Here is a 15,984-nt window from a genome sequence, read left to right as displayed (position 1 = left end):
AACGTTTGTGTTTTTCACATCACAGAGCCAGCAGTTTTGGACCCCCTTATTCTTACACTTACATACCTTTGGAAATTAGCATAAACACCTCAGCTGGCTACCGATGTGATTAAGATGTGCCTCCGCTTGGCAATTTTTCCTTTGAAACAAAGCAAAGGCTTTCATTTGTTAAGTGAAAATTCCCTGGTGGAAACCCCTCTCTCTTTCCCTCCCATTTTTGACCCCATATTGGGCACTTTAATCTTATTTTGGTTTGAGGTTTTAGAAGCTGAAGGCTGCTTCTGAAGATCACTGAGGCAAAAAAAATCACTGGGAGGAACACCACACTTTGAACTGAACGTCCCTGGCACAATGCACATTGGAAAAAGCAGTGAGAGCATTTCCTAGTCAATGTAGCAGTATTTTTCACACCCTGTTAGAAGAAATGGAAACCTGTGGTAAATAATGCTGCTTTGCAGAAGTCCAATTACCCTAAATGATAAATTGCCTAATTATTTTGGCTCTAGAGTCCTTCCCAAGTTCTTTATCCTTTTCTTTGTAGTCATTGTCTGCAGAATAAGAGCATTTGACTGTTACTAATTAGTGAGAGAGAAAGATGCAGGACACTCAGTAAACTCACTTCCCTTTAAATCCATCTTACAGTTATTTTTCCCCAGCACAGGAGAAAAAAAAAATAATAAAAAAAGGTAATCATTTATTTAAAAGCTGCTCTGCTGGAAGAAATTTTTTCTCCATGACTGCTCTATGATACTAAAACAGTCAGCTTTTGTTTTTTACTTTCTCCAGAAAGCCAAAAGATTAAAGGCACAGCAAGTTTAGACTAACACCTTGAAATTATCTGTAAGGTTCTCTACTTATCAGGCTATTAAATCTTCAATCCTGACTGCACAATCTTCATATTGTATCCTGAGTGCATATGAACTTAACACACCTTGAAAACAAATTTCAAAAAGCAAGAGCTCTTAAAAGTGTTTTGTTCCAGCTCACAATAAAATGACTTTCTGACATCTTGTTACTTCCTTGTTACTTCATTTAGATCAACAGCAGCAGCAAGGGGCTGTGGATAATTCCCTCACGTTCAGAACTTTTCCAGTTCTTCTCAATTTTATCCTTTAAATTTGAAGTGTAACTAGGAGTATTGAGAAAGATATTACAGTTTATTCAAAATTTCTATTGCACTAGAAGGTCAAAATAATTTTAATGCAATCCTTCTTTTGAACCAAGTGTGTGTTTTGCATTAAAAAAAAAGCACACTCTGTATTTTCCCATCTATTAACAGAAACTTTTCTGAAATTAATTTTTTGTTTAAGATGTATGTAAAATCAAAATGTTTCACATATAAATTAATATGACTATTTTGTTGAATTCTGAAAGCACAGATTTATACAGGCGGAAAGTATCGAGTCAATATTTCTGAAGAATTAATTCTTCTCCTTGTGCAATGTGCCCTAATGCACTATGCCTCAGAGACAGCCATGAAGGATAATTCCTAGGACTGAGAAAGCAACTGAGTTTTCAGTCTCATCACATCTGAGACCTGACTAAGGAAACTGCAGAATTTGGTACCAGTTATTAAAGGAGTCTTAATTCAAGCACCTATTTACCCATTCAGTGTTGGCTAGAAACCAACAGTCCAGTCCATACAAGCAATTGGTGTTTCTAGGGTACAAAAGTTCTCAGTCTCCCCTGACCGAGGCCCCGAACTGCTATCTTGGCAGCTGCTACAGTGGTGAAATTCCACTTCTGACCAGCCTACTTCCCTGGAAAGCATTTTGCGGCATAGACCAAAACATTCAAAATGTGACTAATTACACTGAGGGACAAGTTTCGGTTCTTTAAAGGATTTGATTTTGGAAAAGACCCACAACTCGTTTGAAAATCAGGCATCAAATTAGCTGCCAATACTAGTGAAAAAACAGGTATCATCTGAGACAGTAAAATCCGCTAACTGGTGTGAAATGGAAAATTCCTTAAATAGCATGAATTTCCTACTTTTCTTTGTGTTTTCCTGACTACTCCCTCTGCACCAGTCTTGCTATCTGGTTAAGTAAGGAAACGTTCACTCATATCACTGGAAGACCACTACATTTCTAGAGCAAGGGCACACCCAGAAATACCACATTTTCTTTCTTTCAGTATTAAAAGGGAAGCATAAGGTGAAGCAGGACAAACAATACAAAAGCCATCTCACGCTGATTAAAAGTAACACAAAAACACATTGTTATAAATGGAAATTATTTAAATACATATGTTCTGCCAGGGTGGTAGAGAAGGAAAAAATAAAGTGGGGGGAGAAGGTCACAAGAAGTTCATTCTACCAAGAACTGCTTTACATAATCATGAAATGCAAACTAGTTTCCATTCCTTCTGGCACAGGCTCATTCAGCCTTCACTTTGAATGCTTATTGACAAATAAATGGACTGGTTACTTCCTATTAATGCTACCTAATTTATGTACATACCTGGAGGAAAAATTCCATTTTGACCTCACATTCATACAAGCTAAGATCATTTTTTAGCTATGAATATGCTGAATACAAGTTTAATTTCAGCGTGGTAGCTGCTGGGGATTTGCCGTTTCTTGACAAATTAGGCATGTGTTTTCCCCAGCTCAGCTTTTGCACCTTAATGCACATAGTATGTGCAATTCAGGAATCTGTGTTGAACTTCCACATGAAAGACCTTCTTTTCTTCAGCCATGATTCATTCTCTCCCTCCTCCTCTCTCTCATATGCAGGCATGTGCACACACACACACAACTTGTTAGTCATTTTTGTTTTATGAGCTGTTCCCCAATACCTCTCCTTGTCTCTTCCTCTGCCCATTAAAAGTCCTTACCAAGAAAGTGATACTTGTTTTTGCAAATCTCAAAAGTTGCTGTTGTCCTGACCAAGTAAAGTGCTACTAAAGTAAGATTTTATCCCTGAGTCTTGAAGGCATCTCAGAAGTAGACGGCTCACCGGAGACCCCCACAACAGATGAAGATGCCAGGGCTGGACCATCATCTTCATCCCCTGAAGAATCTGCCGGTTACACTGTGGACATGGCAGGATCTCATTCCAACTGGATGCTAACTAACACAGAGCTTGAAAATACTTCTCTGTATGGTTTAGTGTTTCATATTCCCCAGGACACAAATTCCTGCCTGATGAATGCGATTGGCTGCTAATGCTGAGACACAGTGTGGGGTCCTGACACAGGTGCCCAAGGCCACCCTCTCTCATTTGTAAGTTCTCTCAGGGCCAGATGGTTTGGTTCCTCTGATTTTTTGCATCTGAGGTTGTGTCTATGGCTGGCTGTCCTCCCTTTCATTGGCAGGTATTTACAACTCAGCAGCACATACTCTATGAAAAACTTTTTGACGCCTAACACCCATTAAAAAAATATAGATAGATAGGTAGGTAGGTAGGTAGGTAGGTAGGTAGGTAGGTAGGTAGGTAGGTAGGTAGGTAGGTAGATAAAGAGAGAGAGAGAGAGAGGGAGAGGGAGAGAGAGAAGCATAATACCTTTCTGGACTTGACCTCTACTTCACATACAAAAAACTCCTGAGAGCTAGACAGGTTGCCATAAAAAGATCAGACACTCATACCCCTGAAGGGCATTCCCACTCCTGAGAAGTCATGCCATGTGCACCTCTCTTTCTGCCACACATAACTCCTCTGGGAAGACCAGTGAGAGTATGTCCCTCCCAAAGCCGTGGAGGGAGCTGAGCTTATCTCCTTATTCACTTCTGCAAGGCTCAGCTGCCCAGTGCAAAATTTGATCTATCAATTCTACCTGAAACTATGCTCTATCCTGCAAATAATGTGACCTACCTGTAGCTAAAGTTAACACTCATACTGGTAGTTAGCATTGATTAAACATTGATGTTGGTATGAATTTGGTTTTCTCTGTCTCTGGGGGAAGTATGTTGATTGTCAAGTAATGTCCAGAGTGGTACACAGGAGCAGCTGGGATACAAATGCTTAATAAAACTCTAACCAGTTTCTTACTTAACAGTGATATTTTTCCTTAGATTAAAAACAAATATGCTCTTTCCTCCACAAAAGCCTCAGATGGAGGGTATGGGGGAAGGAACAGAAAGATGAAGAAGATTCATCCTTCCCTTTACTTCCTCTTTAAACAAATCTGTCTAATCACATTTAAAGTACTATGTTATTAAGATCTTCACCATTAAATGTTCCATGTCACTAGAAAAATTTATTCTTTAACATGAACCCTGTAGCAGTAATAGTGGGTCAATTATTATGAGGATGGCAAAATACCAGGAAAATTCAGGGATGAAAATGAGTATCTGTCTCGCATACATTACCTGAGACTCAGTTTTGCTCAAGAACAGCAATAAGGCAGAGTCACTGAGCAACACGTGACATTGCAAGTAAAAGATAAATTAGTCTTCATGGGCAAGAGACTGATAAGCTTGAACTGAACAAATGGAAAAATAAAGGACTTTTTTTTTTTTTTTGTGAAGAGGGGTAAATGAACCCTGCAATGTCAACAACAACAAAAAGTTCCTTGAAATGTGGGCACATTAATCATCTCAACAACACCTCATTCCAGGCCACATAGAATCACAAGTTCTCACCTGTCAAAAGGATTTCCCTGGGAAAGAAATAAGGTTTTTTCATACCCAAAGCCAAAACATTTCTAAAAGATACCCTGGTCTTACCAGCTGATCAGTTCAACTCTTTCCATATTATAAACAACCTGACTCTCCTGGAAGTGCTTTTCTGTTTAAGAGGTACCTGTGGAGAAGAGAGACCTGCAGATAAAGTGTAAGAACTACAAACACGTGATAAGCAAAAGGAATTGCCCTCACGTAGCTCCTGGCTGCTCACACTCTTCCTGCTTGCCCGTGCTTCTGCCAAAGGGTGACCATGGCTGCCTACAAACCACAGCTTCTGTAAAGCATCCCACAAGCAACAGGGATCTTCCAGAAAGGCCCCCAGGACAGCTTCTCTGGCTGGTGCTGTGAGGGTGCCTGGGACAGAGGGCAACTTGTACAAGGAGATACCTGAAAAGGCTTGTGGAGTGAGCAAACTGAGCCCAGGCTTCCCCCACAAGGTGCTTCCCCTCAGCTATGGAGTGTCAGAAGAGGCTTGTGGCAAAGTGGGAGAACATGAAGCAGGCTTGGGCACAAGAACTTGCTCAGGCTACCCCTCCTTATAAAGTAGAGACAAGTCAGAGGAGACCAAAGTCCTGAGTCTCAGAGGTCCTTAAGTGGTTGAAATTTAGGAAGAGTTAGGAACCAAAATAACCTCTGCCTGAGAAAAGTGACTTTGGGTCTGTTGAGTCCAGAGCTGTCATTCAAATCAGTAGATTCCAAACACTAAGAGAAGGGGGGAAGTGTAGGAAAGGGCTTATTGTCTTCTCCTAACTTAGCAATCTTCAACCTGTATGTACAGAAGCAACACGAGACAAAGATAATGAACTGATTTCAGACACTGAGCAATTGTATGAAGAAGTGCAGAAATATGACCCAACAGCATTCACTCACTACATGCTTAAATGCATCTTTTTATTTGTTAACAACAAACCCGATTGCTGACAGCTGACGCTTGTGAATGTGACGCTCTGCAACATCATCTTACACAAACAAAGAAATCAGAGGGTCATTTCCTTCAATAGCATGAACACCACCACCATGCAACGTTACTTGTGTTTAATGTTTTTGTAGGTTTTGTGCGTGTGTGTGTCTGCATGTGTAACAGTGACTCTCTTCCGCAGACTTTTTTCTGCAAACTATTTACAATTCAGGCTCCTGTGATAAATGCAAGCCTCCACTGACAGCAATATTTGCTCAGTGAAGCTTAGTCTCTGTAGTTGCAAGCTTCTGAGAGCATAGTGCCTTGAGATATTGCATGAAAGGCACCAAACTCATGCAAATTGTTGTGGTAATTCCCTGACAGTGTCATCTCTCTGAATTTCACCTCTCATTTTCACTAATACTCAGAGAAAACAGTCTGTGCTGCCAAGGGGATTCTCTGCATAAACAGCTTAAAAATCTAAAGTACTCTATCAGACACAGAGACACCATAAAAACAGTCCTATCTCTCACTGCTCCTTGGGAATTTTATGGGAAGGGAAAACTGTGAAATGGCAAAATCTCCTTTGCAATAAGACATCTCCATTAGACTGCAGAGATATTAGTGAAGGAGTTTTTCAATGTGAAGACAGAATCATAAGCCAGTGGAAGACAGTGTGACTCCACTCAAGTCAATAATGACATGTCAAGTTACTCCAAATGAGCAACTGCCATTCCCATTGGATAAAAATGCCAAATCATTAATCATAAAGGATGAGTTTATGTATCAATCCAGTTCAACCTGGCCCATTCACAACTGACCACACACAGCAGTTAAAATAGAATGAAACTGAACCTTTTCATAAATGAAACTATGGATTGTAATGACTTTGGGCTGGCATCATTCAATATTATTGACATGCAGGAATACAATTAAAACAGTCCAGTCAACATTTTCAATTATACCTATTGAAAATTTTCCTTGGCCCTCGAGCCATAGAAAAGCAAATATTTATAGAAACAGGAAGATTTATTTCCATGAAAGAAAAAACTCCAAACCTCTATTTAAATAGTGAGAGAATATCACAGAACTTTTTTTTAAACAATTTTTTTTAAACTTTATGGGCTCTCACAAGTGATGAAAATGTTGATAAGTCACATCTGCACTGAATAGTCATGCCAGTGCTTTGTGTGGATAGGAAAACTGATGGAGTAGAGACAGGATGGGGCTTATCCTGCTCTTCATTCTTCTATACACTGATGTTTACAAGTCTCATATCAACCAATGATAATCATGAGCTGTGCCTGGCATTTTAAAAACAGAAAGGAAAACCCGGCTGGTCTTGCAGTCTCCAATGAATGTTTTACAGTAATAGCTGCCCTTTCATCTATTTACTTTTATTTACTTTTTTACTCTTCCTGACTCCTGTGCTCTCCTTTACCTTTTCCAGAGATCCTGAAAGTATTCCTAGGCATTAGCAATAAGGAATGAGCTGCTACTCCATCTGAGCTTCACTAGACCTCACTCTCCTGGCTGGCATAGAACCACTGCAGCATCACATATCAGTGCAGCAATACATTTCTCAAGTATTTAAGCAAGTTTCAGTAACTAACACTAGGCCTTTGATACAGCTGTTTCACATGGTGCTTTATGTAAAAAGAGGCTAATGTAGATATGAGCTAAAAACCAAAACTTGTTATGTACCAAGTCTTCCCATTTGTTAATGCAAGACACGGTTATCTGTTACTGAGAATGTGCAATAAATAATTCCTGAATCACAGAATCACAGAATGGTTGGGGTTGGAAGGGACCTCTAGAGACCATCCAGTCCAACCTACCTGCTAAAGCAGGTTCACCCAGAGCAGATTGCACAGGAATATGTCCAGGTGGGTTTTGAATGTCTCTAGAGAAGGAGACTCCACAACCCTCCTGGGCAGCCTGTTCCAGTGCTCTGGCACCCTCAAAATAGTTTCTCTTCACGTTTAGATGGAACTTCCTGTGTTTCAGTCTGTGCCCATTGCCCCTCATCCTATCACTGGGCACCACTGAAAGGAGTCTGGTCCCATCCTCTTGATACCCACTCTTGGGAGACTTATAAACATTGATGAGATCCCCTCTCAGCCTTCTCTTCTCCAGGCTGAACAGACCCAGTTCTCTCCGTATCTCCTCATAAAAAAGATGCTCCAGACCCCTAATCATCTTCATAGCCTGCCGCTAGACTCCCTCCAGTAGTTCCTTGTGCTTCTTAAACTGGGGAGCCCAGAACTGGACACAGTACTCCAGATGCGGTCTCACCAGGGCAGAAGCTGTGATAGAATTCAGGGTGCTTCTTGCTCCAGATTTCTCAACACTTGACACCTTCAGGTATGCATTTCTTTATTACATGGAAGCAGACCACTTCATTCTTATACATCTTTTGCCCTCCTTAGCTGTCCCAAAGCTTACCTGCTTTCCCTCTCTCAAGAAAATGACCTAATTTCAGTGGATTTGTTTACTTTGCAACAGATCAGGAGCACATACATAGCCACTTAACACATCACCTCGGGGCATCAAATAACTTCTTATGAGAAGTTAACTTGATCACCTATGTTTTTTTCAATCTATTTTTTACCACTGCTCTTCCTGTCTAAAATTGTGCAGTCCAGTAAAACAACAACAAGAAAGTAATTTATAATTGGGAATGACTCAGGCTTGAGAGAAGGGAGAAAAGATGGAGTAAGAGAAGACATTTAAATGCTAAAATGGGAAGAGAGTTAAGAAAGAGAGATCTCATACTAAGGGAGTTCTCAGCATGAAAGGTGCAGCAATTTTTCATGCCTTAAGCACTATAACTTTGGACAAACCACTCAGAGCAGCTCAGAGTGCAGTGGGGCTCAGAAGCAAGTGTCCATCTGCTCCGAACAAATGTGTGCTGCAGGTTTACTGTGCTTCTGCTAAGCCTTCTGAAGGGCTCTTTAAGAGCTCCACACAGGAGTTGTTGTTGACTGAAATGGAGAAGGTGAAAACCATGGATGTATTCTTTCTTACCTGGTTAATGTGAATAAAAACATCTCTTTCACAACTTTATAGCCTCTAATGGTTTAGGGATGGTTAGGCACAAACTGAATAATCTGATCTTGAAATAGCAACTTTTTTTCTTCCCTCCATCCTCTTTTACTGGCATGTAGAAATTAAAGGTTAGCTTCTCGACTGGTGTATAACATCATACCTGTACTAATACCAAACATGCTGTGCCAGTTTACACCCTTCTGAGGATCTGACCCCTCTCTGCTGTCCTGTAAACAGATCTGCAGTCCCTGCAGAAAATAGTATTCTATTGTACACACACAGATGTAGACGTTCTGCCCCCACTAGATCATATTTAATTCTCTTTTAATCTTGTTTATTTTGTTTTCATGGTATCAAAGCAAGATGCAGACCCAGCAACAAGCTCGCAGCAAATAGGTGCATCTTATTTTCAGTAGATGGCTTTTCATGGACCGCATACTACACCCCCAGGGGATTCATGAAGAGGACCATGTCAGAGTCTCTATGATTTTAATTTCAGTCCTTCTGATAGTGGAATCATGCTCAAAATTGTCTTTCACAGGAATTCACAGTTAGAATGGGAAGACGCAGTGTGTGGTGACTGTAGTCACCATTCAGTAACCAGTCTCTCTGCTTTGCCAGAGACAATGAAAAGCTGTGCACTCTCTTTCCCTATACCCCAAAAATCCAGACATAGGTGAGGAGGGTAATAACCGGTGTATCCTGCCCTTTAAAATAAACAAGGATAGAGGTTTCTCCTACTTACCTAGTCCACAGAATCTGAAATGGGCCAGGTGCCTTTCCTCACTTTCAGGGAAAGAGATATCATCCAACCCCCACACTGAGATATCAGCCAAGAAAAGACCTAAAAAACAATGACCCACTCCAGGTACTATTTTCTGGCGACACTGTCCTGGAAGTGCCATCTTTACAGTGCATTCAGACAGTGTGGTGGAGAGAGGCAGAGAGGTCTCCCAGGACAGCTCTGACACAATCTGGCTGGACAAAACACAGCAGGACAACCTGGTCAGTTGGACCTGCTTCTCCTCTGGGCTCCCAATTCCCAGCACAGCACTGGGGCCAGATCACTTCCAGCACCTAAACTCGTATTTCAGCACTGCACCACAGCAGCTTGCACCAAGGCTGGCACAGGGATCTCTAACACAGCAGTGCCATGGCTTTCTCCTTCTCCTTCACTCTGCCCCATTCTGCTAAAGTAACCACTATGCAAGCAAGACAGATGAAGATCAGAGCAAAATCAGGAGTATCCTCAAGTACACCATGCAGAGCCACCAAAATATCGTTGTACGTCCAGATGGACCAACCTTGCTCTCCTCACTGGCTCTCACAAGGTCACTGTGATCTGAGTTTTTGACTAGTGTGCCAAAAACCCTGAACTGGGCCTGTCATTTATAGTATTTTTTCTCAGATGGCTCTCAAATGTCTTTATAAACTTTAGCAAATGAGTGTATAAACTAGATCTATCGACACACAAATCACTCTGCCCACCACCAAAGTACAGCCATCCCTGGGATGATACACAGCAGCTGCTATAAAATCAGACCACAGCTCTGCATCACAGATTAGGGCAATAAAACACTACATGAGGCAACCAAAATGGTTGGAGGAAGGAAGGGGGATGTAGTGGAGAGCATCTTCTGGTTAAAATTACCTGAGCATAAATTTGGCTGAAGAGGGTACTGTGTTCAACGCTTGCATATCTGCAAATCAAAGCAGTCTTCCACCACCTGTCATAACAACCTGACATTCTCCATGTTTTGGCCTTCTAAAGCCCTTTCTGAAATTGCAGAGCACCTTGATAAGAGCAAAGCTCATGTGCTGAGCAGAAGCAACAGCCTAATCAAATTTCTTAGCAAGTGACTTGATAACTAACTGTGAGCCTGTAGCTGCTATGCCCCCTCCCTTCCTCTCCCTTGCATGACAACTGAACACAGCATCTATATATTCCCAGTTTTAAAATAGCTCTTGCTCCCGTAACGTGCAAACCGTTCACACAGATCCTATTTTCTAGGCTAAATGTAGTTAATTACACTCACGAAGGGGAATGAACTGCTGCATCCTTTTTCTTATTCTGGAATGGATTCCTTGAGCACTGCATTGCCACCCCTCAAATCATGAACCATTTATAAGAGGAAATCTTTTGAAGGATGGGGCTGTAGAGATTAGATCTATTAATTACCTGGAATCATGGACAGCAGATGAATAGTTATCCTTCTCTCCCTCTTCACCTTGGCCATATAGCTATCTATGCCTCATCTAAAGCTAAACCTGAAAACTAGTAAAGTATGGGGAAGTGATTTGAAAGGTCCTTCCCACCAATATACGACATGGGACAGCATGGTTTGGGATAAGGCCACCAGTTCAGGTTGAGGTACCACACAGACTGTACAGTGCTGACCTGCAAAAATCATTTGAGTGCCATCTCCCTACACAAAGTTCTAACTTCTCTGCCATGAGTATCTCTAGCTCCACAACCTCTCCTAGACACTGCAAAAGCTGAAATTACTAGCGAAGTACTCCTGTTAGAGAACAAAGAGAGTCAAGCATTACATGTCTGAATTGGATTATTACTGAAATAATGCTAGTAGTGATGGCTCAGGCAGGCCATATACAATGTAGGCTATGTTTAGTTCTCTGTCTTCAATCAGGAGCACACTCACATGCAAGTCGCTTGCGCTTGTTCACACTGCAGTCTCCAGGTGCGCAGCAAAGGCTCCTTTAACTGGAACTAAACCAGAAGATTGGTTCTACTGCTAAGGGGAATTTGATACATGGGGCCATACTCAAACTAACCCAAAATAAACTCCTGAGGTGTGTCCAGTGTGCACCCAATAGTTCTCATTACCAGCTGTGCTAGATGACGAATCTGTGTCTATGGTAGCACACTACTTAACATAGACCTAGCCATGTACATTATCTCCCTATATGAAACATCTGTAAGCAATGAACCAGTTAATGACTGCTTTCAGTCAGCTTTCCATGCACTTACATGGAAAAGTTTACTAATTCCTAACCCCATCTGCAGACAGATATGAATGACATTGCATACCTATCATATTAGATACCTGTCCCAGCGGTTTCACTTCAGTTTCTTAGGCTGTCAGTTTTCAGGAACTGGCAAGGCAATGAACCATATTTTCCTTGGGGCTGCATAATAGAGGTTTCTATGTGCAAATCTGCCACCAGTATTAACCAGTAAGATGCACATAATCCAGGCCAAGTTGCACCTTCACATCTTTGCAGACCTCAAGGAAGTCAGTTGAAATAGCCAGACATGAGGGCATAATTAGACTTGCCATATTTGAATGAAATGAGTAAACACACTCCAACTGGAGTACTGTAGTGCTAATAACCTAAGAATATTACCCAAGCACTGTAAGTTAGAACATAACACATCAACAGTTTCATTGTACTGAGTTAACTCACACCAGAGGTACGAAGCATGCACCAAGGAAAAGATCTGTGGATCAGATTGCGCAATCCCAGCCTCCACTGCTGCCATGCATCTGCACCCTCAGAGAAAAAGGAATCTTAGATGGAGAACCACCACACTCAGAACCTTATCATACAAGAAAAAAGAAAATATTTTTTGTGTGCACAAATCCCGACTTTTAAGTTTGCACAACCAAAAGGAGGGAAATGGTAGCTTTTGAATGGGCACACTCCTGCATAGTAGAGAATTTTCTATTACCAGCAAAGCAGAAAATTCTACAACTCTTTTCTTCTTCTGTAAGTACAACACGAGTATGGAATGCATAAAATGTATGAAACTACCAAAATTGTATATTTAAGGATTTCAGCATGCAAATCCAGCAGCTAAAATACTGCATGACAGCCATACCTGGTGTCATTTTATTCCTGTTATCCTCATGATCCATTATAAAAGTGTTCATAAAAAGAAAAAGACCCTCAATCTGAATTGTCACAGCTGACAACTTTTGTGGAGAGTGTAGGGTGGAAGAATGGCTGCTTCATGGTCTGCTAGATATACAAAATACTGTCAACAGTTATCCAGAGAACATAAATGCCCTTGGTAAATACAGATAGTGAAGGAGAAGTAATTTGAACACAGCATAAGAGAATTAGATATTGTGATTTCTTTTTGAAGCATACACATATATTCTACTGCTGAAAAAAAAAAAAAAAAGTATGAACATTCAAAGCAAAACTTTGTAGTTCATGGTTTTTAAGAATGCTGTTTATGTCCCTATCAGGATCAGTAAATAACATTGACCACAAAAACAATAAAAGGATCTGAAGAGGAGGAAAAAAAATAGAAATGTGTAGTTTTAGAGTCTGATGACAACTGGTTTATTTCAAGAGTGTAAAATGTAAAGGTTAAACTTTGACTATGACATAAATTTACAGGGCCATCTCTTCAGTTGCTGTAAAGTGACATTATCTATCAGGTCTCTCCAAAAAACTAAACAATATAGATTAATTTTGAAATTTTGACTGAAAATCTTAATAAAATGTCAATATACACATACATAAGCGAAACAAATAGGGGTTGTGCAGGTTCCACAGTGGCATGATGACATTCACATTGCCTTGGTCCCTGCACGAAACTCCACACCAGCACATTGTACTCACGTGTTTTGCTGAGAACGCATCAACCTCCTGAAGCACCTTCTCCTGGCACTCTGGGTTGGTGGCTAGCAAGTACGTGGCAAAGGACAGTGTGCTAGTGGTGGTCTCATACCCAGCGATCAGGAACAAGAAAGCTTGGCCTGCTATCTCATCCTCCGTTAACATCTTCTGAACCTTTTCAGATGGTGTCCTGCCAGCAAGAGGTGCTTTGTTCTGCCTGGAAGTGATGGATGGACCGATCACATCAGAACACTCAGCTTCCAGAGAGTCAGCTGAGTTGCGGGAGTCAAGCATCCACTGAAGAAAATCTCTGCGCCTCTGCAGAATACAGGAGGAGAAGACACACAAAGAGTCGGTCACAGAACAATGCTTTTACCCATGGGGGATAGAAAGAGAGAGCTGTTTCCTATCTATCTGCCCACTCAGCTCACATAGAATGACTAACAGCATTTCCCCAAATGAGGAGGCTTCTATAAATCAGCTGGAAATGCCATCATTAAGAGCTGGTCACTGATTTCTTCCCAGTGGGATGAGACTGATCTGCCTCCAACACACAACAGGTACATATTTTCACAGAGGATTGCAAATAGCCAGCTCCATACAGAACTTCTTTCATCCTCAGGGTGAGTTCTTCACACTTGCTGCAAGCAAGGTGATAGACACAGTCAATGCTCAGTCCCATGTGCACCCACCAAGTGGAGGTGGCACAACTCATGCTTGGAAGAGTTTGCCCATCTCCTTGAAGGCACCATCTTCATTTGTTCACATGGTCAAAACATGAAAGTCACCTTATAGGTTTAGAGTTGCATCTACAATACTTTCAGTGTCAGCTTAACAAGATAGAACTAGAAACTGATCTCAGTAAACTGGTGCATCTTTTTATGAGAAAGTAAAGTTATGAACACTTGTACTTACATGAATTTTTTTAAAAACATATATGCAGAAAGACATTACAACAGTAAGCATTCCTCTACCATAAAACCTGGTTTGATGGCTTGTCTTTGCAAAATGCCCACTGAATGATTCTACTGTTATGAAAACTGCTTTCTTTCACACTAGTTTCTGACAGAAATTTTCTAAAATAATCTATGGACAAGAGTGAGTTGGCTCCAAACCAGTCTGGACAGCAAGCTTGATTAGGCTTTGAAATATAACCCAAAAGGTTTGAATTGACTTTTGGGAGTGGGCATAATAGAATTGTGCTGAACCTGAGCCATAACCCTATGTGATTGATTTTCAATTCCTCAAGTACCAACAGAATACATGATAGCTCAAGGACTTAGAAGCGACTGCAGTGCCAGAACATGACAACGTGTGCAGTGGGATGGACAAAAGTAGAAACCAAGTCTTTCTCAAAACAAACAAACAAAAAACTGTAAAGCTGCATTAATCTTTTAAAAAAAGAATTTGAGTACTTTATTGGATCTGGTGATTAACAGATAAAGTAGAAAGAAGAAAAGCCAGAGAAAAGGACAGGCAAACAAGATAAGAATAAGGAAGGACTAATTAATTATAATTGTCAAAGAACTTAATCAGATTTTTTTTCTTTTTCACGACACGGGAAAAGAGACAACAAAGGAGGAGAAGTACTTAGTGCCCTGTGCTTAGCTCTGCTGCCCACAAGCTGTTCTGACTGATCTACAGGCAGAGAGAAATGGTTATTTTTAGGTTTGGGTAACAGAAGGGATTGGTACACTGCCTCTTTAACAGCTCCTTCCCTCCACCCCTCAGAACTTTTTCATTTTGCATGTGAACATTATGCACCTTGTACCCATGACCACAGTGCATCTGGCACCCTGGTACACCTGAGAATCAATTCTTCAGATAGCAGTGAGTGCTGGTCACCGCACGCTGAAGGACTATACAAGTTGGCCAGTCAAACCGCACCACCTCCAAGGCATGGGATACGTGCTTTCCCCCAGTAAGGGAAGGCACACAAAGCATCATTATACACATGGCTTTCAGCAGATGAGCTCTGGCTCTGAAAATACTTCCTTAAGCGCAATTTCCATATTCAAATTGGCCATGCTTTTCTGGTCTCTCATTTCTAACACAGCAAGCCAAAAGTTGCAACTGCCCTGCCACAGTCATCCTCCCCCAGTTTCGCAGGGTACCTCTGCTCTTTTATATTCCTCTAGACTGGAGGAAACAAGACTTCACACATACTTCAGGTGTGCATAACTAAAAATCTCATTTAACTTTTTCAGGAAGGGCTTTATTCACATTCTGGGAGTCCACGTGTTGCACAACTAAGAGTCCAGCTCTGTGGCATGGCCTACTCTTCAGAGATTTTCCTGGTACGTATATTTGGGTTAGGCCATTTTTTTAATTAAAAAAACCCCAAACAGTCCAGTACCAGTGTATTCATCAGTGTGTGGAGAAACTAGTCCACTATAGTAATGAACTGCATCTGTAGAGATATTCCCTTTTATTTGTAAGACTAGTTATCATCCCCTAAACTACCTTTAGAACATAAAAATGTGTAATTATACTCATATTCAGTGGAGCTGTAACATTGTAACATACTGTAGTTCAAATGGTATACCATTGGCTATGGTTCTGCATTCATCTTTTTCTAGCTGTGAATTTTCCTGTAAACAAATCCATTGCTCTCTGAGGGTTTGCAGTTCCCAATCATGAGCTGTTACCTGAGTCTGGTCTTATATTTAGACAATACACTCTCTGGAGATCCTATAAGATGTTTCTTCAGCCTTAGACAAAATCAGGTCCCAGCCTGATGCAAAGCATCTGGTTATTTCAACGATAGTAAAGTAATAATCATAATGACTAGTGAATAAAATTTCATTCATGAGAATTTTTG

The 15,984-nt window shown here is 40.9% G+C and overlaps 1 protein-coding gene across 2 annotated transcripts in view; it reads right to left on the bottom strand.

Moving 5' to 3' along the window:
- Positions 1-15,984, bottom strand: part of TBXAS1 (thromboxane A synthase 1) — a 236,937-nt gene that overhangs the window by 55,785 nt on the left and 165,168 nt on the right. For both annotated transcript variants that reach the window (XM_082045892.1, XM_082045893.1), the window contains one exon: positions 13,167-13,481. In XM_082045892.1, the coding sequence (XP_081902018.1) occupies positions 13,167-13,481 (315 nt within the window). The remainder of the gene's footprint in view (positions 1-13,166; positions 13,482-15,984) is intronic.

This window comes from Streptopelia decaocto (genome assembly GCF_964273445.1).
Source record: "Streptopelia decaocto genome assembly, chromosome: 1".
In the NCBI taxonomy this organism is placed as follows: Eukaryota; Metazoa; Chordata; class Aves; order Columbiformes; family Columbidae; genus Streptopelia; species Streptopelia decaocto.
Note: the sequence above shows the minus strand (reverse complement) of the source record. Positions and strands in the feature narration are given on the sequence as shown.